The sequence below is a fragment of the Cotesia typhae genome, unplaced genomic scaffold (genome assembly GCF_013202065.1).
Source record: "Cotesia typhae breed Kobodo isofemale line unplaced genomic scaffold, CoteBio_Ctyphae contig_11, whole genome shotgun sequence".
NCBI classification, from domain to species: Eukaryota; Metazoa; Arthropoda; class Insecta; order Hymenoptera; family Braconidae; genus Cotesia; species Cotesia typhae.
In genome coordinates this window covers 3,311,860-3,337,495 of record NW_027423711.1, presented here as the reverse complement: position 1 = coordinate 3,337,495, position 25,636 = coordinate 3,311,860, and the positions used below count along the sequence as shown (strand labels likewise).

The following is a 25,636-nucleotide window of genomic DNA, read 5'->3' as shown; positions in this document are numbered from 1 at the left end:
AGAACGAGTGTGTATTCATACAAAACAACTAAACTATGAGGTACAGTATCTCAACAATAAGAAAAAATATACGTTAAAAGTCAAATAATTGTAACGGTTGACAATCGTGAGGGAAAACAATCGCCAACCCGTACGAATCAAAGACGGAGCGAGCAGGCGACGTTTTCGTCGAAGCGCCGCGCGTAAAACGGTCAATCGACGCGCTCTTATAAAAATGACTATAACTCGAAAACTATTCGGAATTTTTCTATAAAATTTGAAATACATAATTTTGAATATATAAACTTCAGTTTAATGAAAAAAAAAAAAAAATTTTTTTTCCGAAATTTTACAGTGGCTATCCCCCTTAATAAGACGTTATTAAAATATCCGTTGATAACTGGTATAAGTGCGCATATTTCTAAATAAAGTTTGATCACAAACTAAATCAGTATTTTATTTAAAAAATATGTTCATTAATATTTAAGTTAATTGTTAAAAATAATAATTACTATTTAAAGAGATTTTAGATTTCATATAATGTAAAACGTTGGTGATGCGGTTGCGCAATCTCATCGACACCAACCACCTCAGAGCTTCAATCCCTTATATTAGGGTTTGATACTACTCTACCCCCTGTAGTGTAATAAGGCTTAGACTCGTAGGTGGAATAATGCAATGAACGCGTGCGCGGATAGTATAATCATACGGGAATAATACTTATTCTAGGTGAAATTAATTAAGAACAAGATATTGTCATTAATATAACAAGCCACTCACCAAGATCTGTTCAGCAGACATAAGGCTATGAATGAAGACCAAATCCTGTTACTTCGAGGTAATCTAAATCCATACTAAATTTATTAACTAAACCTAATTATTTATTTAGTTTATAAATTATTGATGTTTATATTTATAAACATTTTTATTTAGTTTAAGTTTTATTGTTCAACGTTATTGATTATTATGTATTAACGTTCTATTTATGTTATTAAATATAGATTGTAGTGGTGTTGCTGTTATCTGTTATACCTTGGCCAGGACCATCTGTCTTTAAAATATCATGCCCCCGGGATCGCGCGTCCATGGTGCGACGAATCGTGCATAAGGTTAAAAAATTAATTTATTCAAATATTTTTATTTATTTATTTATTTAGTTTTAATGCTAAGGCGTTGAGCCGAATGGCAAATTTTATATACATAGATTAAGATAGTGTTCAAATAAGTACAATAAATTTTATGAGTGTGAATTTAGCAGACATCTGATAATTTTTTAATAATTTATAAACAATTTATTTGTTAAAAAAAAATAGTATAAAAAAATGCAAATGAAAATTTTTACAAATTTTTTTTTATGCAATTTTTTTAATTTTTTTTACAACCATTAAGTTAAAATTAATCTTAAAAATTCTCAAAAACTAGCTGACAATTTTTTAATTTTCTTTAACAAAAAAATTTTTTCTAAAAAATTATTTTTAAAAAATTGCATTTTTAATTTATTAAAATTTCTACAAGTCCATTTTTTTAATAATAATTTTTTGCTATAATTTATTTGTTAAAAAAAAATTAAAAAATTTGTGAAGTGACAGTTGAATTTAATTTCATAATTTCTAACTATTTATTACTTAATAAAAAATCAAATCATTTAATTTTGAAAATTTCTAAACTAAGAAATATTGTGATTAAATGTAATTATTTTTTTTTTTTACAGAGATGGATACCTATTTTAAAAAAGTATCAGGTGGAATTGCCTTTAGAATGCCCATTCCACGACAGTCGAGACATTTTTTATCCTCAGCAAGTGGCCAAAATACAGCACAGGACATCACAGTGGACGTGTGGACTGTGCGGAAAATCCTTTTATGCAGAAAAACATCTTGATGCACATTTTGATAGCAGGCATAAAAGTAATGTCAATACGGTATGTATTTTATTAATATTTATCATCTTCAACTTCATCGATAAAAAAAGCATTTGATATTTTTACTGTCCATTTTTTTATCATTTATTTATTTATATTCAGAGAGTACACAAAATTAATTTAAAAAAAAAAAAAATTTTTTTTATCGAGTTATGCGTCCTTGAAGTAGAGGGAAAAAATAAGGCCGTGTCCTCGACAAAAAAGTTTCATTTTTTTTTAATTTGTCAAATTAAAAATTTTTTTTAACAGCAACTTTTTCTGTAAAGAAATAAAAATTGTAAATAGAAGCTGAATTTTTTTTTTTTTAATTAAAATCATAAATGAGAAGCTTCATACTAACATAAAATATTTAAAATTACAACTTTTATTTAATAAAATTAATCTAAAACTGAATTAATCACAAAACTCAATACGAATGTTACAAATTAATATTTTAAATATTTTTTTAGGCTGAAGATGCCGTTTGTTTAGCAAATTACTGTGACATCATGCGTTGTGATGTCTTGGGTATGATGGAACTCGATGGTTCTTTAGTTGACGATCCAGCAGGTTCTGTAAACACAGATATACAAGTTTGGCGAGAGAATACGGATAGTAGGGTGACACCTTACGTGCCCTGTGAATGTCATGAATTAGCAAGAGTGTACAGTAGTAATGCTGGTAGTGGTGATAAATCGGGAATTATTTCTGCAAATCCATCTAATCATCGTCACTTGAAGCATTGCCAAACAGGTGAACGTGCCACAACACCAGCTACTTCTTCATCATCATCATCATCATCAACAACAACAACATCAACGACTACCACGTCATCTTCATCTGGCTATGATCGTGATGTTCCTCATGATACCGACAACAAGAGTAGCGCTTGTGATAATGATGATAACGAGGGTGATAATGATACAAGCAATTTAGTAGAAGCCGCTCTCCCAGCTGCTAGTGACAGGCGTGAAAGAAATCGTGAGTCAGAAATGAGAAAGCTTAAGTCTAATTGTAATCCAGAAGAATTACAAAAGCTCAAAATACAGTGTGAGGTAAATTTTACTTTACTATTTTAGTACAAAAATTTTAATTATCAATTTTTATTATTATTATTATTATTTATATGATAAAATGGGTTTTTATGGTTAAATTTGATATCGTTAGAAAAGTTTTGACTTCAAGTTGTGCATAATTAAAAAAATGACCTTGTATCTTGTGTACAATTGAAATTTTTAAAGATATAAGCTCACCCCGACATTACACTCATCGAGACCTTTCATTTGAGTACCCACATCAATTTTTCATATATTTTTTATATATTTATATATTTCACAAATACCATATATATAATATATATAAAAAATACCATGTGGGTACTCAAATGAAAGATCTCGATGAGTGTAACATCAAAATGAGTTTATATCTTAAAAAATGTCAATAATTAAGAAATTACCTTGTATCTTGTGCACGATTGACATTTTTAAAGATATAAGCTCATCCCGATGTTACGCTCATCAAGACCTTTCATTTAAGTACCCACATCAATTTTTCATATATTTATATATATTATATATATGTATATATGAAAAATATATAAAAATGCATGTGGGTACTCAAATGAAACCTTTTGATGAGTCTAATATCAGGATGAGCTTATATCTTTAAAAACGTCAATATTAAAGAAGGTATAGCGCAATTTAACAAAATTCATTATTTAATAAAGCAAAATTTTATTTATAGTTCACAAGTCACGGCGGTCACATTTATTAAAGAGCATTAATTATTTAAAGCCAATTTAATTATCATTATTATTTTATATTTTAGATATTAGTACGAGATTGTATAGCTGGTCTACTTGCTAATCTCTCGATAAAAGATTTTCAAGAAATAGAAGGTAAAACATATATTACAAAATTATGTAAAAACAATGTTAATTATAATTAATAATTAATAATTTAAATTTAAACAGGAGAATTAAATCGTGCAATTTGTTGGTACTTGAGTTGTGATAGATATTGGGAAGATACTAAGCGCCATCAACGTCATACTCCTTGGTACCTGTTCGTTACATTTTTGTTTTTACTTTCATCTGGTATATCTGCATGTTATTATGTCGTCTCTCTTCTCCTCAGGTATATTAATCACTTTATTAATAAAAAAAAATATTAATTATAATAATAAACAGTTAAAAATAAAATAAAAATCTAGTTCGGGAGACGATGATTGTATGGATGGTAGCGAGGACAATCCAGATTTTCATGATGGACCAGATCGACCATCTAGTTCGCTTCATGATCCTGGAGGTGATGGCCAGTTAGATGAGAGACGAAAATATGAAGACGAAGATAGACTGATTGCCGTCGGAGCGATGCCGGATCATTACATTTACGTCGCTTATCCACCAGAACTTAAACGTCGTCTTCTAGAAAGGTAATTTTTAAAATAATTTATAATTTTAAAAAATAAAATAAATTAAAAATAATTTAATTATATTTTTTATAGTTGCTATAATCGAACGACGAGATTGTAGCTCCGCCGAAGATGATTTAATAAAACAAATAAATACTTTTTTCGATTAATGCACGCACATTATCATCAGCAACACATTCTTTCGTCCTTCAGTAGCCACCTGTAAATCTAACTAATTAATTACAAACAAACAAAAAAAAAAAAAAAAAAAAGAAAGTATTTCCGAAATTTAAACAAATCGTGATTGTTTATTTTTTTTTTGGCTTATTAATAAATTAAAACCAGTAAGTCATTTTAATGGAACCGTCAGAGTCTCTCTGGGTGTCCATTACACTAGACTGTCGCATCAGTCGACGCGTAGCTGTACTGGGTCCTCTAACTGGTTGAATTTGTTGTTGATCTACTTCAACCACAGATTCACGTGGTACTGATTGCAGCTCAACTGTCTCACCGGCTGAGAGATCTTCATACGACGTCGTCGCTGAAGCAGGTCTAAAAAAAATATCAATAACTTAATTAAAAAATTTAATTCACATTAATTGACACTTGTAAGAATACTCTGTAGATTTTAAAATTGTTATAAATTATTTAAAAATTATACTACTTACTTAATGGGTACACAGCGAAGACAGTCAGCACATTTCCAATCCTTTCCAAAAAGCTCACCTTCCTCCACTGTTTGAGGCAGTCGATGATGTAGTGTTTCTGGTAATCTTAGTCCTGACAATCCTCCGATTACAGAAACTGTTCCGAGTATTACTAAAGGTAATACCAAATTTTCTCTACCCTACAAAGACAAAAAAAATAATTATTCATTATTACTATGTCGTATGCTGATAAACTTTTTCATTTTTTTTGAATTTTAAATACTTTTTTTCTTATAAATTATTATAATTGATGTATTCTAATAAATTCACTAATGCTCGTAAAAAAGCGTTAACTAATTAATTATATTAAGTCTTACCAAGTATGTTATAAATGGAATTATAATTAATCCCAAACCACTGATGTACGCTGAAAATCCTATGGCAACACCACGTAATTGTGTTGGATATAATTCCCCGGCAAATGGATAGATTATTAAAAAAGATGCTGATATTGCGGACTTTGATAGCAAAAATAAAATTAATGTTGTTATTACAGCATCTGTAAATTATAAAAATTTATTAATTTGTAAATTGTATCTTGTCAACTGATGATATTTTTAAAGATATAAATTCACCACGACATTATACTCATCGAGACCTTTCATTTGAGTACCCACATCAATTTTTTCATATATTTATATATATTATATATTATATATATGTATATATGAAAAATATATGAAAAATGCATGTGGGTACTCAAATAAAAGCTCTTGATGAGTGTAACATCGGGATGAGCTTATATTTAAAAAAAAATCAATAGTAAAGTATATTTTCGAGAAATATTTTAGGATAAAAAAAATTCTGGGGTCAAAATAATCCCCAGTGTACTCCGAGGTTTAATGGTGTTATAAGGGAATATAAATATTTACCAGAAGGTAAAAGTACTGTTGCGACACAAGACATTCCAGCGGTGACCATACAAAGACACAACGGCCACCGTCGACCCCATCGATCCATAGCAACCCAACACGCAAGGTAACTTGGAATCTCTGCTAATGATGAAAAGAAAAAACTCAAATGCTCTTCATTACCAAGAGCTGGCCCATAATAAGACAATCCGACGTAAACCATGTTATTTGCAAACCTACCAATTAAAAAAAAAATATATATATATTTTATTATTGATTAATTAATAATATTAAATTATAATAAAATTAATTTTTACCAGTTGAGAGTAATTAAAAAAGTTTTCAAGCGCATGTTTGGTGTTTTGAATAATGATAAAACACCAGGTCCACTTCGTAATCTTTCTTCTTCACTTTTCGACCTCGACATTGTCATACGTTGCTTTAGCTTTTGGGTAAATGATTCTGGCAACTCTTTGCCGTTTACTTTTGCTAAAGTTTCGAGAATTTCACTTGCTTCACTCAATCGTCCTTTGGCTAAGAGCCATCGAGGTGATTCAGGTAAAAACCACCAGTACCCAAAATAAGCAAGGAAAGGTGTGCTTGTGATAAGTGCTAAAATTCTCCATTCTGGGATTAAATAAGTTACAGCTGCTAACATACACAAACCCATTGTGTAAAATGAACAGGTCATTACTGTGACAAATGATCGGTAATTTGGACCAACAAGTTCTAAAGCTATCAACAAAAAATATTGCAAGTTAATATATGCATAATTCCCGGGCAAAAAAAAAATCCTGATTCAGAATGAATTTAAGATTGAAATTCATATTTTGACGCAAAAATAAATTAGTTTTGAGATCAATTTAAATTTAAAATTTAATTGTAGATAAAAATTAGCACGACTGTAGAACCTTCAATCCTGATTCAGAATTTTAATAAAGATTTAATAATATTTAAAGGGCACAACTAGCGTGAAATTAAAAAAAAATCCAATTTAAATTTCCCGCTAAAAAAATTTAAAATTTTCAAAAATCGGAAAGTTGTCCGTTTTACCCCGTTTTTCGAAAATCGAGTTTTTATCAGATCTCGAAGCTACACTAGTTGTGCCCCTTAATTTTTTATGTTACAGATCCCGTAAAGGTGTAAAAGAATATAGTTTTTATTTTATTATAAGAACAATATCAAGATACTTCTTTACGGCATCTGTAACGCAATATAGAATAAATTAATTACAGATAATAAAAGGTATCTGATAAATAGCTGGTATTGTAAGTCCTACAACCACCCGACAAACAGCCCAAGTCCAAAAGCTATTAGCTATCGATGTAAGAATACCTCCAGTAATAAGTGTAGCCAGACATGAAAAGAAAGATAGTCTCCTTCCAATTCTAATGAACAAAAAAAATTCATTATTTTATGATTATTTTTAATAACAAATTTTTTTGTAGCAAATTTATTACCTGTCATTTAAAGTACCAAACAAATAAACTCCAATAGGACCTCCTGTGTTAAGAGCGACAAGTCCTAGTGTTGGATAGATGTCTTTATCACACACCAAGTCAAACTGCAACATAAATAAATAACTAGTAAGTGGAATTTATTTGATATTATATAAATATAATTTGATACTGAAATTGGCGGGCATTTACAAATTAAAAAAAAAAAAAAAAAAAAAATTTGAAATTTGCACTGGTAATTATTTTAATGATACAGAAATTGAGAGAAACTTAATTTAAAAAAAAATTTTTTTAACAATTGATTTAAAAAATTCCATCTTTAGAAGCTCTATAATAAATCATCAATGCAATTTTTTAAAAAATAATTTTTTAGATCTATTTTATTTTTCAAAAAGAATAAAAAAAATTTTAAATGTCTTCTAATTTCAATGTCATATTTTTAATTTTTTAAATTTTTACGTAAGGAATTTTTTGCATCATAAATATTTATACATACATCAATGACAATAGATGATACTATTTCAGACATGTCGTACTCCCATCCATGATCACAGGGTACAATTGGCCATGAAGTGTTGGTCACGTTGCTGTCGATATGCATAGAATCGAATATGGGATCAGACCAATTGACGTCGTACCTCGTACACTGGCTGTACACAGTCTCATTGACGTCCTACTAAGACAAAAATCAGCTTCATCATTTAAATGAGTGTTTACACACCTCCAGTCATCCAAATAATTTAGGACTTAGTGTCGCTAAATTAATCTAATGGATTTATTATTAAAAAATATGTACCACAGACAGCAGGGCGTTTATTCTAGACAAGCATAAGTGCTTACTCTCAATGCCGCAAATTATTTATAAATTATTACATATAATTTAAATATTAGCTGTATAATGATGATAATATTTTCAATTATAATTATTCTCAATTAATAATATACATGGTAATAAATACCTATGGGAAATTTTGTATTAATCTACGACTGGATAATTTATGCCTGGCTAATTCAAAATATTAGTTATAATTATCAATTAATTGTCTTTGAGTACTCTGCACCTGATGAGTAGCCGGTATCGCGAGTCTTCGCCGACGTGATGGATCCAGAGCATCAAGACCTGGCACTCTACACCAGTGAGCTGGTGTTGAGGCCATAAATAGCTGGTTAAAGGCACAAAAACCGCAGGGAAGACATGCCGGTAAACAAACCAACCAGAGTAACTTCTTTTGATAGCGACCGAACTCTCCAACAATTGGCAATAAATCATCAAGATCAAATGAATCCTAATTAATTTTTATAATTTGTTATTTTTTTATTTGACCTTCGAGTTAGCGGATAATTTTTGGTTCAAAATTTTAAAAATTTGGGAGACTTTCTTTCAGAGAGTTTTTTTTGCAAAGATTCATTAAATTATTATTATATATTTTCTTGAATCAAGTTAATAATTTTGAAGAATTTCATCTTGATTTAAGTAGAAAAATTCTTAAACTAAGAAATTTTTCTTGGTTTAAGTAAATTTTATTTAATTTAAGAATTTTTCGTCTCGATTCAATGACATTAAAGTTAGCTGTCACTTCACAATTGTTTTCATTTTTTTTAACAAATAAATTATAGCAAAAAAAAATTGACTTGTAGAAATTTTGACAAATTAAAAATGTAATTTTTTAGACCAAATTTTTATGTTAAAGAAAATTAAAAAATTATCAAGTGACAGCTAACTTTTGTGTCATCTCGATTCATGACAGTGAAACTTAAAATAAATATATATAAAAAAAAATAAAATAGAAATTTTATCCAAAAATATGAGAGCCAAAATTTTTCCAACTTTTAAAGGCAAAAAAGCTATCAAAATCTTTATTTTTTTTTTCCACGTTTTTTAATAATACTAAAGTTAGCCGACGTTTTTAATTTTTTTCATTAATTAAATTAGAGCAAAATTTTTTTTTTTAAAACTGCTCAGTTTTTCAATTTTTTTTACACATGAAAATTTTTTCTTGTTTTTTCTGTGATAATTTTTTCAATAAAAAAAAAATTCTAAAAATTTTCAAGATATTTTGTCATAAATCCGTAAAAACAAGCAGAGTAAAAAAAAATTTGAAAAAGTTAATTTTTCACTTAGTTGTGGCCCAAAATCGGGTTGACCCTTGTAAATAATTACCGATTAATTTTTTTGACAAGAAAATAATTTTTTTTTTTAAATGCAATTCTTGGTTTAATATTAATTTTTTTAAAATCAAGTTAAATTTTACGAAATTAAAGTTAGCAGTCACAAGAGAATTTTTAAATTTTATTTAATAAAAAACTTAATTCCAAAAAATCATTTTTAAAAAATTGCATTTTTAATTTTTTAAAATTTCTAATGTCAATTTTTTTTCAATTTTTTTTTAGAAAAAATTCTAAAAATGATTAAATATCTGCTAAATTTATTTTCATTAAATTTTTTTTTATCAGCGTAAATTTTGATGTAAATTTTATTATAAAAATCCTCAAATCAAAAAATTAATTTTCTTCAAACTAAAAAAAAAAAAAAATTTTTTTTAAATTTCAGATTTCTGATATATTAAATGCCCGCTAACTTCTAGATCATTATATCAATGAATTCATCCACACACCGATTGTGAAGAGCATTAGTGATAGCACCACTTACATCATCATCACTTGATTTTTTGGGCTTATTTTCAGCACCCGTTGAAGACGATGGATTATCATCAGATCCATACATACTCGCACGATGATCTTAACACGGTTTGATAAAAGTGGCTAAACAATGAAGATGCCGTATAAAGGTGTCACGTGAGTCGCTGCATCGTTAAGTCTTTGCATTTGCTATTAATGATGCACTTATTAATTTACAACGATACGGTCAAGGCCACTAATTAATCAAATAAAATTTTTCTTCTTTACAGATATAAAAAAATTTAATATTGATGATATTAATTAAGACTTATCGACACTTGTACCCCTGAAAAGATCCGACACTAGTGATAACAAGTTAGCGGTATTAAAAAAGCTGGGGGATGAATGATGACGATGAGTGATCCCCCAAGTTGTTGGGGGTAATTCAATTGGGTTAAGGGTACTTAGAAGAGGATTGAGGACACCAGTGACACAGAGTATGTCACTAGTTACATGGGACTTCGCGTAGATGAGGATAAATCAGGCATTTAAATTAATTAAATGCGCTATCATTATTTTTACCTATATATAACTTAATTAATATATCTACTACTAAAACAAGCTCTACGTATGTATATCATCAAAGCTCATTACTATATTTAATTATTATTATTATTATTGTGTTTAATATATGACTCGAAAATCGGTATTTTAATTAATAAAGATAAATAATTATATTATTTTCAGCCGAAGAATCCGATCCAATTTTTCAAGAATGTTTAATTTTATAATACTGAAGTTAGCAGTCAGTTTTTAATTTAAAAAATTTTTTTAATAAATTAATTACAATAAAAAACAATTTCAATTAAACAATTAAAAAAAAATATGTCACATGTAAAAATCTTGAAAAACTCTATATTATATTATAAGTGCAATTTTTTATAAATATTTTTTTAACTGTAATTTAATTAATAAAAAAAATCAAAAATTTTTAGTGTCATAAAAAAATTGAAGATTCTTCAAAAATTGGACCGGGTACCTCAGCTGAAAATAATAACTATATCTTCATTATTATTATTATTATTACTAAATAATTACTATCATTATACCGAATAAAAATTGAATAGCTTTTTTTTTTCATCGGACTTAATTATTTGGATTTTATAGATAGATAGATAGATAAATATCGTTCTTAGACAGCACCCTCATTTATTCCAAAAACGTTTCTTCTCTTCTTACCATTCTTTGTTTATGACAAACAATTGTTTAATTCCACAGGTACATCAATTATTTATGAATCGAACGATACGCAAGCATTCGTAATTTATTAATTAAAAAACTGATTTATATATTTTTAAAATTTTTAATTTTTAATTATTATTATCATTTATCACACTTATTTATCACTCTTGTTCTCTTAATCTTTTTCTCATGCTTCTTCATTCTTTTTTCTATCCACTGTCTTCATTTCATTCAAAAAATTACTTTCACTTTTTTCTTCACTTAATTATCATCTGGCACAAAAAAATATATAGTAAAATGTACAAAGTGTCGCAATAATTTATATTTATTGCCGACCAATTGATCTGTATCATCTTAGTGGACTCTTTAAAAAATTTTTGTTTGTAATTTTTTTTCATATTAAATTCCCACGATTTTTTTTTCTTTAATATAAATTGAGTGTACAAAATTTAATTAGACTTTAAAAAATGCAAAGAGAATTTATTTTTTTTTTTTTTATGTTTTGAATTATTTTATTTTTTGTTACTCCACTATGCGTTTTAGTTGCCAGCTGATACTAGCACGCACAGACACGCAGTCTCTTTCTCTCTATCAATTTTACACTTAAATTATTATTCATGAATATCACTAGCTCATTTATTCAATATAAAGGTACTTTCGTTGAGTCCACGCGCGATTGTCACGAAATTTTCATACCGTTATTTAATTGAATCCACAAGCTTTAATAATTATTACTGATGTTCTTGTTGATACACTTGAAACTTAATTAAACGTCTATTTGATTATTTGTATAATTTTAAAATATTATACTAACAATAAAAAAAAAAAACCATAACTATTTTCTAAACAACAAATATTATTTAAAATAAAATGGTTTTAATTTAAATGTGTAAAAAAAAAAAAAATTTTCAATTATTTTTTTTTCTGGCTTTAGAAAATATTTTTATTACATAAAGTATCATAAGCATCAACACAACATCAAGTTTTGAACATCAAAAAGAGTAATTGAATAATTTAAAATAATAAATTTAATTGAAAGAAATTAAAAAAAAAAAACTAATCAATAAGTGGCGTAATATATTAAGAATATTAATTATGTACAAGTTATAAAAAAAAATAAAGTGAGGAAGTAAAAGGATTAGTGGAAGTTAGTCGAGGTATAAAAAAAAATAAACAAAACATTAAAAAAAAAAAAGAAACTCCGATTATTAAGGATTGAAGACACGATTAGTTTTGTTTCTTTTTTTTTGTTATGCAAAACTCAATAAATTATTTCAGAAAAAAAGATTAATTTTAATGAATCAACAGTTGAACAAACATCCAAGATACGCAAGAGTCATAAAATACCATACTCACAAAAAACATTTACATCTACATTCAATAATCCTTACTTACAAACGCACGTGTTCCATTTACTCTATTTTTTTTTTTTTTTTTTTTTTATAACTTTTATTTTATCATCATCATTATATTTATTGTGAATTTTTTTTTCATATTCATTCATTCCACTGATATTCAAAGTACATACATTAAATCATTCTTATTCATTCAATTAATATAAATTCATTCGTTTCTAGCGCACTCAATGCGATTGTATTATTATTATTTTTTTTATATATCTATATATAAATTTATAATCAAAAAAATACATTTGAAATAAGAGCGGATATTAAATTGACAAATGAACAATATTTTTCACATAAGCCTATTAATAATGATTAAAAAAAATATATCTATATATATTTACTGACATCGTTAATAATTATTAATTTACTCTTATTATTTAATAGTAATAATAATATTAATAATATTAATAATAATAATAATAATAATAGTAATAATAATAATAATAATAATATTAATAATAGTAATAGTAATAATAATAGTAATAATTATGTATTGAAAAGTATCGCATTGTAAAACAATCTTACATCGTAAACATTCATAAATTGATATATTCAATGCAATTATCACACGCTAAAAATTTATTCACACTACCACACACTTACAATCAAAGTACATGGCACCGTGACACCAAGCAGTGTGATTAGTACTGTACTTTTACTTTTTTTCCATTTATTTTAACATTATAAACATCAGGCACACTCTTATCACCAGACCTTTTAAACAGACGTCTCTTGTTTTCACATTCATTATTTGGCAACATGTCCACTTGCACTCTTCCTTCATCCTTCGTCGACCATCCAAATCTGACGGACGCAGCTTACCCGGCTATTACATCATTTATTTTGTTAAACTGATTTTTCTTTCTTTTCAGCGTTAACTAATTCCAGTCGTTCTATTATGGATTGATCTTGACGTACACATACCGGGGGATAGTAGCGTCAACGCCAGGAAGAACACGTGCAGACTCATTATCATCATATACCCTTCATCATTTTGTCATTGACATCCTTATTAATTTTTACTTTTTTTTTTTATTTTTTTTTTTTTTTTTTTTTTTTATTTTAATCATTGGAACTCACGCACATCCATCTACTCGCATCCGCACCATCCAATCTTGTTGTCTTTGTATTGTGTTCGATAGCTTTCTAGTCAAATCAATTCGCACGACAGTACAATCATGGGGCGATCTGCAAACAACAAAAGCGGGCCAAATATAATTAACTATTAATTTAAAGAAAAGAAAGAAAAAAATAATTATTTTTTTGTTTCTACCGACAATTGCTTCGTCTATTATCACAATTTATGAAATAACGTTATCATTTTTAGTGAATTCACGAATTTGTCGACATTGAGAGCAAAAAAATCACGTCAAATGTATTAAATAGTTTCTTAACTAACTTGTAAGCATCCTTCAGATAATTAAAAAAAGTTTAACAATAATTAATGCATCAAAAATGAATAGAGGAATATTCAACAACGTTCACTCTCTTTCACATAGTCACATAAATCATCATCATCATCATCATAATCATAATCATATCAGCATTATAAAAAAAATGGTGTGTACTTATGTACACGCGTCAAAAGTTATACTTCTTTGGCATAAGAAAAAAAAATTAAAAATTAATTGAAGAAAAATGATAAAAACAATAAAAAAGGTTTTATTAAAGAAAAAATTTAGCTACACCTTGTAAATAAAAAATCATTAATTATCATTTGAATTTAATTCAATATTAAAGATTTTTTTGAGTCAACTAATTTTGGAGTTGCAAAGTATCAATAGTTTACAATTGATAATTATAAAATACTTTAATTGTTTATTTAAAATATGTTTCATCATGTCGCTTTTTTGGGACATCATGCGCGCAAATTTCACTTTCATCCAAACGCGCCAAAAGAAGTATAACTTAAAAAAAAAAAAAAAAAAAAAATAAAGTAATTTTATGATAAAATGACTTACCAACTTGACGTAGAATTAACAGCATTTTTGCGCTTGCGAATCTCTTTAGTGACCCAAATAGCAAGAGCCCGTGCTTTACTATTACGTGATCGTCTACCTTTGATAAGCAGCTCAGTAAGTGGTTCAGTTTCAACCAGGGGTAGAAGTTTTGCGCCAAATACAGTTACAAGATCACCAAGCAAACCAATTGCTGACGACATACTTTCATCCAAGTGTTCACGATCTTGAGCAATTGTCGTGATAAATTGAATGATAAATGGTACCTGAGGTTCTATCAGAAGAACATCAGGATTCGGAGTGTCTGGATTAGCATCAGCATCGCCACGGAAACCTTGAATTATTCCGGTGTAAGCTTCAAGAACACCAACACGTAACTCATTGAGGTAATCAATCATGTCGTAATCGTTGCGATCGACATCTGTTTGAGAGGCTTCAACCAGTGTTTGCAAAACAACTTCCAAGTATTTTTTAAATTCCGGACCGATACTCAAAGCAATATCTCCGAAGACTGAAAGAATTTGTGGCTTAACCGAGCGATGGACTGTGTTATTCCTGAGATTTTCTAGCAACAATGTAATAATATCATCGCAGTAAGGTAATACTTTGCTCTTAAGAGCGCGGCAAATGTCACCAGTAAGTCCAACAGCAGCACCGCAAACTTGATACTCGGCGTGGTTCTTCAAGCCCATACAGAGGAACGGTTTAAATGCGTCCATATACTTCAAGAAGCCTTCACCGAGTTGCTCAACTAAGGTCGACACAGCCATCAATGCATCTTCTTGGACTCCACCAACTTTACCGGAGTTCGAGCTGAACATCGATAAAAGTGCAGTCATAATGGCGTCGGAAATTCTTGGCGCATCTTCTGGTGTTACTCTTCTTAATACAGACTGCAGAGTAGCACAGAGAAGCGACTGGAGATCATGATACTGAGCGCGATCTGAATGATTCTGAATATGTATCTCCATTTGTAATACTTGCTGTAATCGCTCCAAAATAACCATTGTTGTTTTTTGAACCGTTACATAGCAATCTCGAGGTGAATTCTTTACCATTTCCATCAGAGCTTCGTATGCAGCAGATCGTAAGTTCGCCTGCGAACCGTCTGGACGATCTGTTGTTTCTAAAAGTTTCTGTACAATGTAATCGAAGAACGCAGACATACAGTAGGTTTCTGGCTGCTGTCCACTTTCTATTTCAGCTGCTTCGTAACTTGCTTCAGCCAAACCAGTGAACGCCCAACAAACGTTCGCAGCAACTCGTGGTTCAGCATGTAGACCATTAGCAAGTGACTCTAACAGCGGCTTCAAGTAAGTTTCATTGATAGCCGCTTCAGGAATTATTTCACAAATTCTACCAAATGTCCAGGCAGCTGTATCTCTCACTACAACGCTGACATCGTACATTAATTCAATGAGAGTTGGCATTGCTTGTTCAACAAGTGGCTTCAATGTTGATGGCTCTAATCCGCCAAGAATTGAACCAAATGCCATCAATGCTGCATCTCTAAATCTCCAATCTGGATTTTTAATGTTTTCAGTAACAAACGGAAGAACGTGAGGTACTATATTTTCTTCACAGCAAGAAGCTAAAAGCATTAGACAAACACCAGCAGACTTTGATGGATTCCAATCGTCTTCGTCGTCGAATTCTTCTTGCTTTGTTAGCTTTTGAATCAATACTGGGACCAAAAACATCAGAGCACCTTTTGCGTAGTGCCGTGATACTTTTGATGGTGGTCTACCTCCTTCCGACGCTTCACCCTCTTCCATTGATAAATCAACCTCTTCCTCGGCAACATTTGACCAGAATTCGATTCCCTGCAGTGCCACCTCGTCAGAGTCTGATTTCATAGCTTCAAGTGTTATCTGTGATGAAAATATTCATTTATTGTGAGTAATTAAATTATCAGCGAACATAATTTTTATTTTCTTATCTAAATACTTACAGGAAATAATGCAGGGCCCATATAAGGCTCCATAAATTGGTAGTACAGTGACATGATCTTGACAAGGCACTGGAGAGCTGCTACTCGTATTTGCGTGTGAGTTGATTGTGTTGTTTCACACACGACTTCCATAATAAAATTTCGTTCAGTCTAGGAAAAAATAATTTAAATATTTATTCTTTCAAGTTATATCTACGATAATTCAAGTTATACTTCTTTTGGCGCATTTGGATGAGAATGAAATTTGTGAGAGTGTATTTTATAATTAACAATTGTAAACTATTGATATTTTGCAATTCCAAAATTAGTGGACTTAGAAAAATCTTAAATAATATTGAATTAAATTCATATGATAATTAATGATTTTATATTTATACGGTATAGATAAATTTTTACTGTAATAAAACCTTTTTGATTCGTTTTATCATTTTTCTTCAATTTTTTTTTTTTTATAATTTTTTTTCTTATGCCAAAGAAATATAACTTCTGACGCGGTACATAAGTACACATAATATTTATATATTATCAGAATAATTAATTTACCTCAATCTCAAAATTACCCTTGGTAAATTCAAGAGAATTGTAAAGAGCTCGCGTAGCTGCTAACTTGACATTGTTTGAGGTACTAGAGCCTCTCATACCGTGAATAATGGCGGTAAGAATCTGATTTGACTGAGATACCAAAACCTCACTATCAATTTCTTGACATATATAACCGATAGCTTCCAGTGTTGCTTCTTTCATCATCTCGGTGCCATTTTGATCGGCAATATTGTTTACCAACAATGCAATCAAGTCGGTCCACTGACCAACTGGCAATTCTGCAACAGCTACATAAGCTACACATTGTGCGGCTGAACTTGGTCGATTATTTTCAGTTCCCAATGCCCCGACAATCTAAAATCGAGCACAAAATTAATTAAAATAAAAATAAATAAAAACATAAAAACAAATATTCATGTTTAAAAAAAGCTCACATTTTTTTTGATAAATTCCCGAGTCTCAGCTGGAATAGTAAGCCATCTTTGTTGATATTGTGATTTTAGAGTTGGATCTTTGGATGTAAGCTGGTTCTTTAATTGAAGACCAGCAGCCATACGTGCTACCGGGCTGGCAGCCGGAGTACCCAGGACTCCACTGAGTCTTTGTACAAACTCATGCTGAATAAATAAATTGTATTTATATTAACTACTAATATTATTTCAATTTTAATTAATATTAAAATAAATAAAATAATTATACTTACAATATTTGAAGCAGCAGCTTGCTCCAAAAAATGTTGCGCTGCTTCCAGCTCATTTTTATCTAAAATTAATTGAAAAAAAAAATAAATAAATAAAAAAGAATTAAAAAAATTAAGAGTTAATAGTGAGAAAGATAATGTTTAAATATCTACAGAAATATATTAACGGATTATTTTTTATGCCCCTAGCAACAGGCACGCGAGATAAATTTTTTGGAATCTTAAAGAGAAAAAAAAAATTAACCTCCATATTAAAATCCACCTGCAGTTATTGATAATAATAATAATAATAATAATAATAAATAAAGATATATTTTTGGGACAAGTTATTTACACGATTCTCATCCCACGTTTTCATGTCAAAAAGTGCAATGGTTTGCATCACGGAGTGACGCATGATTTATGAGAAAAAAAAATATGAATGCTACTACTCTTAATATCAAAGCACATGTCCTTGAAGATAATACAATTGATAATAAATCATCGTTATTTTTTATAAAATAAATATTTTAAAAAATATATGTAGATTTATTATTAATAATAATAATCAAAAAAATGATGCTGTGAGTTAAAGTTTAAAAGAAATTGAGTACCCGAAGGATTCTGGCAATTTCTAGGTTGTGTAAAAAAATAAGGTTGGATGTATGGAGATGTATGAAATAAAAATGATGCCTCACCTTGTGATACGGTCTTCTCTAGGACCTGTATCAGCTGCACCGTCATCTGATCCATTTGCATCTTTCACCACCCGTTTTTGTTTAAATATTTGGAATTTAATTATTTATAAACTTGAGTAATACCACAAAATAGTGATTTGATGCTGCAATATAAGTAATAATAATAATAATAATAATAATAATAATAATAAAACGGAGAACTATTCAAGTTGATGCCGTCTTTATTTAACGTATAGAAACGAATAAATGCGACCGGCGGATATCCACATGTAGTCACCAACTATAAAACCTCTTCTCAAGACGCACGACTACCAGATCCCCTCCATTAACTTCCTGATTATCAGGAATTTTAGGTAGTCAAGCTTTATCCAACGGACAAAAATATCTTCTATTAGATCCGCGTTTTAATGTGTCGCTGCAGTCGCTCTGTACTTATCTTTGTTTGGCTCTCGCAAATATTCATCTTTCCACTTTATTGACCTGTAATCTCGCGGTGGCGCTCGTACTACCCTAAGAAAATATGGACGCGGGATTTTATCATCGGACCAGTTTCTGATGAGTGCTACAACCTCAAGCCAATACTTACATGATATTTGGTCCAGTTATTTAATTATTTTTCATAAAAGTAATTGTATAAAAAATTTGTGAGTACTTTTTTTTTATAAATTCAATTTATTTTTTTAATTATACTGAGTGTTATTTTGGAAATATACTCACTTAAATATATTTTTTGGGAACTATTTTATTACGCCACACGCATGCGCACATAAAAACCGCGAATGGTGGATGCTCGTGATGAGTTTAGAATCCGCAACCCGAAGCGCTCAGCAATCTTTTTTTTTTATGACCGGGAAAATTCAAAAAAAAATTTTAATATCTGTCAACTTCAGTGTTATTTTTTTTTAACAATTAAATTTAATCCAAAAAATTATTTTTGAAAATTTTAAATTTTTATTTTTTTTAATTTCTACATGTCCATTTTTTTTGCCATGATTTACTTGTTAAAAAAATTATCAAATATCTGCTAAATTAATTTTCATTCTGAATTTAACAGATATTTAACAATTTTATAAATTTATATAAAAATTAAATTATAATCAAAAATATTTAGCAAAGAAAATCATAAGACTAAAGTTAGCCGACGTTTTGAATTTTTTGATTATTTTTTATTTATTAAATTAAAATTAAAAAAATATTTTTTTAAAATTGCACTTATAGTTTTTTCCAAGTAAAAATTTTAAAAAATTTTTTTATAATGATTTTTTGAATAAAAAAAAAATTCTAAAAATTTTTAAACCTCTGCTAATTTTTTATAAGAAAATCCACATTTAGAAATTTAAAAAAATTAATAATGTAAATTTTTTAAAATAATTTTTTATAATAATTGATTGTTAATTTTATTTAAAACTGTTTATAAAATTTAGTAACACGATTAATTAAAAGAAAGATTTTATTTTATCAATAATATTTTAGGACTGTATTTTTTTCTTTTAATTATTTGGGTATTTAAATTAAAGAAAAAGATATTTTTTACTTTTTTCATCAATTTAATGAAACAATGTATGAGAATACATGTTTTTTTGATAAGCATTGTAACGAGCATTGTTCGCATATTTATATCTTATTACTTATATATCACATATTTTATTTTAGTTTTTTTCTATAAAATATATTTATAACAATCACCGTATTAAGTTTTGAAAATCAATGTTATAAATAATTGGGACACATTTTAATAATTCATAAAAGATTATATATATTTTTCTCGAAAATAGGGATTGTGCATGGTTTTGTATAGACAATCATTTTTTTATGAATGTGAGTGGTATTACAATTTATATTGATATATTATTATTATTATTATTATTAATTTTCATTATTATTATTATCATCAATAAAAACAAATAAATTTAAGTATTTATTTTGTTGCTTTTCTTAATCTATTTTACAAAGCTCATGGACCATATAATCTACAAAGTGATTTTATCTTTTTTTATAAATTTATTTAACTAATAATAATAATAATAATGATAACATATTCTTATATCTAACATATAATATATAATTATTTTTTTTTTCAATCATAATAATAACATAATTTATTTAATAATTACTATATATATATATATATATATATATATATATATATATATATATATATATATATATATATTTTCAAAAATTAACTACAAATAATGATAAATCCAGAGAAAAATTAATTTTTCTTATTTTAAAAATGTGCATTGACAGCATGTTATAAAAAAGTTTATAACGATGGACGTGCTTTTGAAAAAACCTAAATATTAAAAAAAATCTACTCATTTATTTTAGTTTTAATAATAGAGACTTCTTATTATCAAACACATTCTCTTGCTCTCGATAAATTCGTAAAAATTATTGCATACGTCATTCACTGGCCAATTGTAAGCATATAATAATAATTATGCATATATGTATATTTTTATATAAATAAATTATTTAACTTTGAGGCCATTTAGGTGTATATTAGAAAAAAAAAAAAAAAAAAAAAAAATACGGAAAAATTCAATTTTTCCTTAATCTCAAAATTTGACAACACCCTCGTAGTAAATTTAATTTTTGTGATGAATTATTAAATCTATAAAAATTTTTAAACATTCGGAAAATTTTTATTCTTAATTATTTTTTATTTGCAAAATATTTTCTTTCAATTATTAACAAACCGAAAATTTTTTAGTGTGTCAATTATAAAATAAAATTTTTTTTGATAAAGAATAAACAAGATAACAAAGCTTTACAGAAACAAAAAAAATATTTTTTAATAATATTTAAAAAATAATTTATTATTTAGTTCATAATTAATGAAAATATTTTTTCACTGGATAATTTTATTTTTTATTAATAAATTCGAAACCAATACACAAACAACTCTACAAGAGGGTGCTTAGAACATCACGAGCTAAAGAATGTGATTTTTTGTATATAATTATACTTGATATCTAAGCTGTCTTTTGTACTTGAATCACAGCGGAAAATGTAATCAAAGATATTATTTGAAATTCATTATTATAGACATTTATTATAATTGTCGCAGAACCATTGCTAAGTACAATTAATAGACAATAGGAAAATTCGCTAAGAGGCACGATTAATTAAGTTAATTACACATCGCAGGCATTTTTTTCTTATTTTCCTTTTTTTTTTTTTTTATTATTTTATTTTGTATGAATAATAATAGCAATCATTCCTGTAGACGAAAGTAACTTGCAATCTGCGGACAGATTTTTATTAGAACTAAAAGACATATAATAATTAATTAATTAACATAATAAATGAATAATAACAATTATATAAACATTTATAAACAATAGCGTAAAATATTTATAAAGACAGTAATTTTTTTTATGTCCACTCGTCTTTGTTACGTTAGTTTTCATTAAAATTAATATCATAAAATAAAGGGTAACTTTATTCAGTGCCGTCTTGATTTTTTTTTTATTAATTTTATTTTTTTTTCTAAAAATTTATCACCACGGTCTTTATTATATTACTTATTATTTATTACAATTAACTTACACAATTGATTTTTCTTTTACTTATATAAAATTTGATAAATTATAAAACAAGACGACACTATGATTATTTTAATATAAGTCTTAAATTACTAAAATCACATAGACATAAATGTATAAGGACTGCTTGAAGGGTCGATTTGAATATTTAATAATATTCTTATTTAATTATTATAATTAATACTATTAATAATTGATAATAATAATTATTATTATATTTTTCGCTTAATATCTCACTCAACGATTATTAATATAATATTTGTCATCCGTGCCTCGTTGTGAATATATTTATTTAATTATATTTATATTTTATATAAAACATCAAAGGGGGTTTTTATTAAATACATATTAAATCGTGAGAAAGATGAAAAAAATATCCATCGCAAAATAGATTATTTGTCATAACCGACCAACTTGATATCCTGATATGTTTATATAAATAATTTCATACTTCTCACATTAATAATTATTTATCAATATATAATAATTACTTTTCTTTTGGGTACGTGAGAGGAGCTTATTATTAGAGTAAGGCGTGTGTTTTATTATTAATTTTTTTTTTTTTTTTTTTTTAATTATTTTATATAATAGTTTATAGTATAATTATTAGTGAATAGTATTTCATTAAAAATATTAATAAAACTTTAATTGATAAATATTTTTAATATGAAAAATATTATCAAGATTAGTATCTCAATAATTTTATCAAAATAAACAATTATTCTGTAGATTAGGAACTTTTTTTTTAATTGTTTAGAGTTTATATTTTTTATAAAATTATATTATGTAAAAATTTTTATCATTAAAGATTTTAAAGAATATTATTAATGAAATAATAATCATTAAATAATATAGCTGCAGTTAATGAATTATTTATTTCTTTAATAGGGAATGCTATTAACGAATAAAGATTCAATTAGAGGTGGCATCGGTGCAAGATTCTCCACCTTGAGGTAAAAAATTCGCTGAAGACCTTGTGCAGCAAGACTTCTTAAATCTGGGAGTTTACTTAATAAATGTGACAGGTACTGAGTCTTTCTCTGGGCTTCTGAATTGTAAGTTACGTGATCACGAAGTGATGATACTATTCTCATTTGTAAATCTTCTACTCGTTGCGGTTCTTTCAAACCATACCGATCTATAATTAATAATAATAATAATTAGTTATTAAATTTAAATTATACACAAAAAATAATAAAATCGTAATTATTTGAAAAAAAGGCGCCATTCGGCCACACTTGACATAGATAGGTAGATTTTGTGTTTTAATATTGACAAAAATACGCTTTTAAAAAAATAGAAATTGTAATATTTGAAAGTTATTTGACGATTAAGTTAAAAATTATTTTTTAATTTTCTCAACTACGAAATAAATTGAAAAAAGTATCAAAAGACGACGAAAAATAGCTCAAATTGAAGATAATTATGTTAATTTTAATATAAATTTGATAGTTTTAAGCTATCTTTTACGGCTTAAAATTTATTTGAAGAAAAAAGGGCCGAAAAACTTTAATGTAAAATTTTTTCAAATTTCTCAATTTCAAAAATTTTTCAATTTTTCCAAATTTTTAAATTTTTTCAAACTTTTCAATTTTTCAAATTTTTAAAATCACGGAATTAATTAAAAAAATCATCAAAATCAGACAAACGATAGTTTAAATTGAAGGTAGTTAAATTAAATTTAAGATAAATTTGATAGATTTTATCTATCTGTTACATCTGGAAAATTATTTTCATAAAATATACAAAATTCAAAATTTTTTGAAAAAGAAAAAAATTTTCAAACACCCACAACTCGTAAAATAACCGACCAATTTTGCTCATCTTCGATGAAATGAAATATTATGACAAAATTTTTCTAAAGTTACAACATGAAACCGACTACAATAGAAAGATTTCTAAAAAAATCCACCTAAAAATATTTTAAGTAGATAAAGGCGAATGAACTTGGATCGATCAGTAATCGCGTGATAACATCGTCAATTTCAAAGTCGAGAAACAGGTGCATGCATCGACGTCAATACGTAATTGACCAAAGAGTAAGTAAATTATTCATAGAAAAAAAAAAGAATAAAAATATAAATCAAAGCACGTAAGAACTAAAGAGAAGATAATAAAATAATAAATAAGAAATCAAGTACTCTTGATTTGATGAAAGTGATTGATGCTTATTATTGATTGTTATTATTACTATAATTATTATTTTACCTGTAACGAGTGTGAGGGCACAAAGACATGCGAATGCACTGACATCAATTTCTACACTATGGAGAATATGACAGAATTTCAAGATATTGAATAGCCATTCGTCGAAACACCGGTAACATTGTGTTCGTGATAGCACAACTCCGTTGCAAAATGTTAAAGTATTATCACTGACTCTTGTACGATAAGCTAACCTGAGAATGAAAAGTTCTAAGCTCGCTGATTGGAAGAGTAATTCCTAAAACAAAACAAAAATTGATCATCATGAGTGTGATTCTTTAAGTTGATCATGTAATTTTAATTAAGGGAGTATTCTGGTTTAGAAGCATGAAATTTCAGGTAATTTTTTTCTATTCTAGCCGTAAAAAAAAGGCAATCAATATTTTTACAATCTATTTTTTTATAAGTTATTTATTAATATTATAAGAATACAGAAAATTAAAAAAATTAGCAGCTGATGAAGTGGGAGGATTTTAAAAAATTGGCAACTACGGTCATCCCCAAATTTCAATTTTTACTATTTTTAAAAAATTCGAATAAGTCAAAAAAAGTAGTAAAAAAAATTTTTTTTTTAAACTTTTACGTAGTTCCAAACATAGCGAAATTACTCTAGATTAATAATCATTTTTATTTTTTTGTTTCCGATTGCTAGGAGGGTTGAAATCGTGGGTATAGTCACGTGCCAATTTTTTGAGATCCCCCATTTCACTTTTTGAATTTTCAACTTTTCAATTTTTTTCTGTATTCTATTAATGTTAATAAATAACTTATGAAAAAATGTATAGTAAAAATATTAATTGCCTTTTTTTTACGGCACTTTAAAAATTACCTGAAATTTCATGCTTCTACACAGAAAAAAAAATGTTCTTGAATCAAGTATATAATATTGAAGAGCTTCATATTTTTGATTTGAAGAAATTTTTCTTGATTCAAGGAAATTTTATTTGATTCAAGAATTTTTTGTCTTGATTCACGACAATTGTCCTCTTCAAAATTATATTCTTGGTTCAAGAATTTTTTTCTTAAATCAAATTAATTTTTTTTCAGTGTAGACCAGAATCTCCCCTTAACTAGACCAAAAAAAATAATTTACTTGATCTTCTTTTAACAGATCCGTAAATCCAGGAATTTTTTCAGCGAAGTTGTGAATAACATCAATGGACGTCGCAAGTAAATTATAAAATTGTTGAACTTTTTCAGCATCTGTTACTAAGGGTGCAGGTACGCCAGGTTCATGGTACTGAGAGTAATCTAAATTAGCAACATCAGGGGTTGTGTCAACGTGAGCTCGTACTAATGCAGTAATAAGAGTAACGGGCGGACTTGGCGGTGATTCTTGTGGTGATTTAGGTTTGGAAGGAAGTCTTCCTCGTCGGCCTTTTAAAGAATCTGTTCTGACAACCTAAAAATAAATAATTGCCACCTTAATAAGAACTATTTTTTGGTGAAAAGATAATTTATGTAAAATTGTATAGCAT

General features: G+C 27.5%; 4 protein-coding genes and 1 long non-coding RNA gene across 11 annotated transcripts in view; 2 read left to right on the top strand and 3 right to left on the bottom strand.

Annotated features, from left to right (window-relative positions):
* The first annotated feature begins 487 nt into the window (after positions 1 to 487).
* LOC141529171 (uncharacterized) lies at positions 488 to 4,568 on the top strand. Its single transcript, XM_074245631.1, has 8 exons — positions 488 to 817; positions 981 to 1,088; positions 1,691 to 1,900; positions 2,350 to 2,934; positions 3,707 to 3,776; positions 3,852 to 4,014; positions 4,091 to 4,312; positions 4,385 to 4,568. Exons 1-8 carry the CDS (start codon positions 791 to 793, stop codon positions 4,410 to 4,412), a joined length of 1,413 nt encoding a protein of 470 aa, XP_074101732.1. The 5' UTR covers positions 488 to 790; the 3' UTR covers positions 4,413 to 4,568.
* Positions 4,569 to 4,579: 11 nt separating this feature from the next.
* Positions 4,580 to 14,673, bottom strand: Cart (Carcinine transporter). 2 transcript variants are annotated; one of them, XM_074245613.1, is made up of 9 exons: positions 14,535 to 14,673; positions 7,803 to 7,982; positions 7,310 to 7,413; positions 7,083 to 7,237; positions 6,167 to 6,584; positions 5,871 to 6,085; positions 5,316 to 5,497; positions 4,960 to 5,138; positions 4,580 to 4,843 (listed from the first exon to the last, which is right to left on the bottom strand). In XM_074245613.1, the coding sequence occupies exons 2-9, from the start codon at positions 7,905 to 7,907 to the stop codon at positions 4,627 to 4,629; spliced, it is 1,575 nt and encodes a 524-aa protein (XP_074101714.1). In that variant the 5' UTR covers positions 7,908 to 7,982; positions 14,535 to 14,673; the 3' UTR covers positions 4,580 to 4,626. The 2 variants fall into 2 exon arrangements, with proteins under 2 accessions (XP_074101714.1, XP_074101720.1); XM_074245619.1 differs by lacking the exon at positions 14,535 to 14,673 and adding an exon at positions 8,368 to 8,531 and having other exon boundaries at positions 7,803 to 7,979.
* Positions 8,388 to 12,624, top strand: LOC141529179 (uncharacterized). Its single transcript, XR_012479536.1, has 2 exons — positions 8,388 to 8,507; positions 9,858 to 12,624. It is a non-coding gene; the product is annotated as an uncharacterized LOC141529179 (long non-coding RNA).
* Positions 12,437 to 18,700, bottom strand: Fs(2)ket (Importin subunit beta Fs(2)Ket). 2 transcript variants are annotated; one of them, XM_074245603.1, is made up of 7 exons: positions 18,403 to 18,698; positions 17,729 to 17,787; positions 17,460 to 17,642; positions 17,026 to 17,379; positions 16,483 to 16,632; positions 14,535 to 16,402; positions 12,437 to 13,761 (listed from the first exon to the last, which is right to left on the bottom strand). In XM_074245603.1, coding segments are annotated over exons 1-7 (2,676 nt in total). In that variant the 5' UTR covers positions 18,464 to 18,698; the 3' UTR covers positions 12,437 to 13,760. The 2 variants fall into 2 exon arrangements, with proteins under 2 accessions (XP_074101704.1, XP_074101694.1); XM_074245593.1 differs by lacking the exon at positions 12,437 to 13,761 and having other exon boundaries at positions 14,531 to 16,402; positions 18,403 to 18,700.
* A 3,967-nt stretch (positions 18,701 to 22,667) lies between these two features.
* The window catches only part of Hr38 (Hormone receptor-like in 38), a 38,778-nt gene continuing 35,809 nt past the window's right edge, over positions 22,668 to 25,636 (bottom strand). For 3 of the 5 annotated variants that reach the window (XM_074238574.1, XM_074238555.1, XM_074238564.1), the window contains exons 6-8: positions 25,252 to 25,560; positions 24,162 to 24,396; positions 22,668 to 23,091 (exon numbers count right to left, since the gene is read on the bottom strand). In XM_074238574.1, the coding sequence (XP_074094675.1) occupies positions 22,835 to 23,091; positions 24,162 to 24,396; positions 25,252 to 25,560 (801 nt within the window). In that variant the 3' untranslated portion in view covers positions 22,668 to 22,834. The remainder of the gene's footprint in view (positions 23,092 to 24,161; positions 24,397 to 25,251; positions 25,561 to 25,636) is intronic. The other 2 variants (XM_074238591.1, XM_074238584.1) reach the window with 1 other exon arrangement.

Excerpts from the sequence above, each read along its gene's own strand:
- Cart (XM_074245619.1), bottom strand. The coding sequence starts at position 8,463 with ATGGCCTCAACACCAGCTCACTGGTGTAGAGTGCCAGGTCTTGATGCT. Across the intron at positions 7,414-7,802 it reads TATCATCTATTGTCATTGAT|TTTGACTTGGTGTGTGATAA; the intron begins GTATGTATAAAT and ends TTTATGTTGCAG. Across the intron at positions 5,498-5,870 it reads AACAGTACTTTTACCTTCTG|ATGCTGTAATAACAACATTA; the intron begins GTAAATATTTAT and ends TATAATTTACAG.
- LOC141529171 (XM_074245631.1), top strand. The coding sequence starts at position 791 with ATGAAGACCAAATCCTGTTACTTCGAG. Across the intron at positions 1,089-1,690 it reads TGCGACGAATCGTGCATAAG|AGATGGATACCTATTTTAAA; the intron begins GTTAAAAAATTA and ends TTTTTTTTACAG. Across the intron at positions 4,313-4,384 it reads AAACGTCGTCTTCTAGAAAG|TTGCTATAATCGAACGACGA; the intron begins GTAATTTTTAAA and ends TATTTTTTATAG.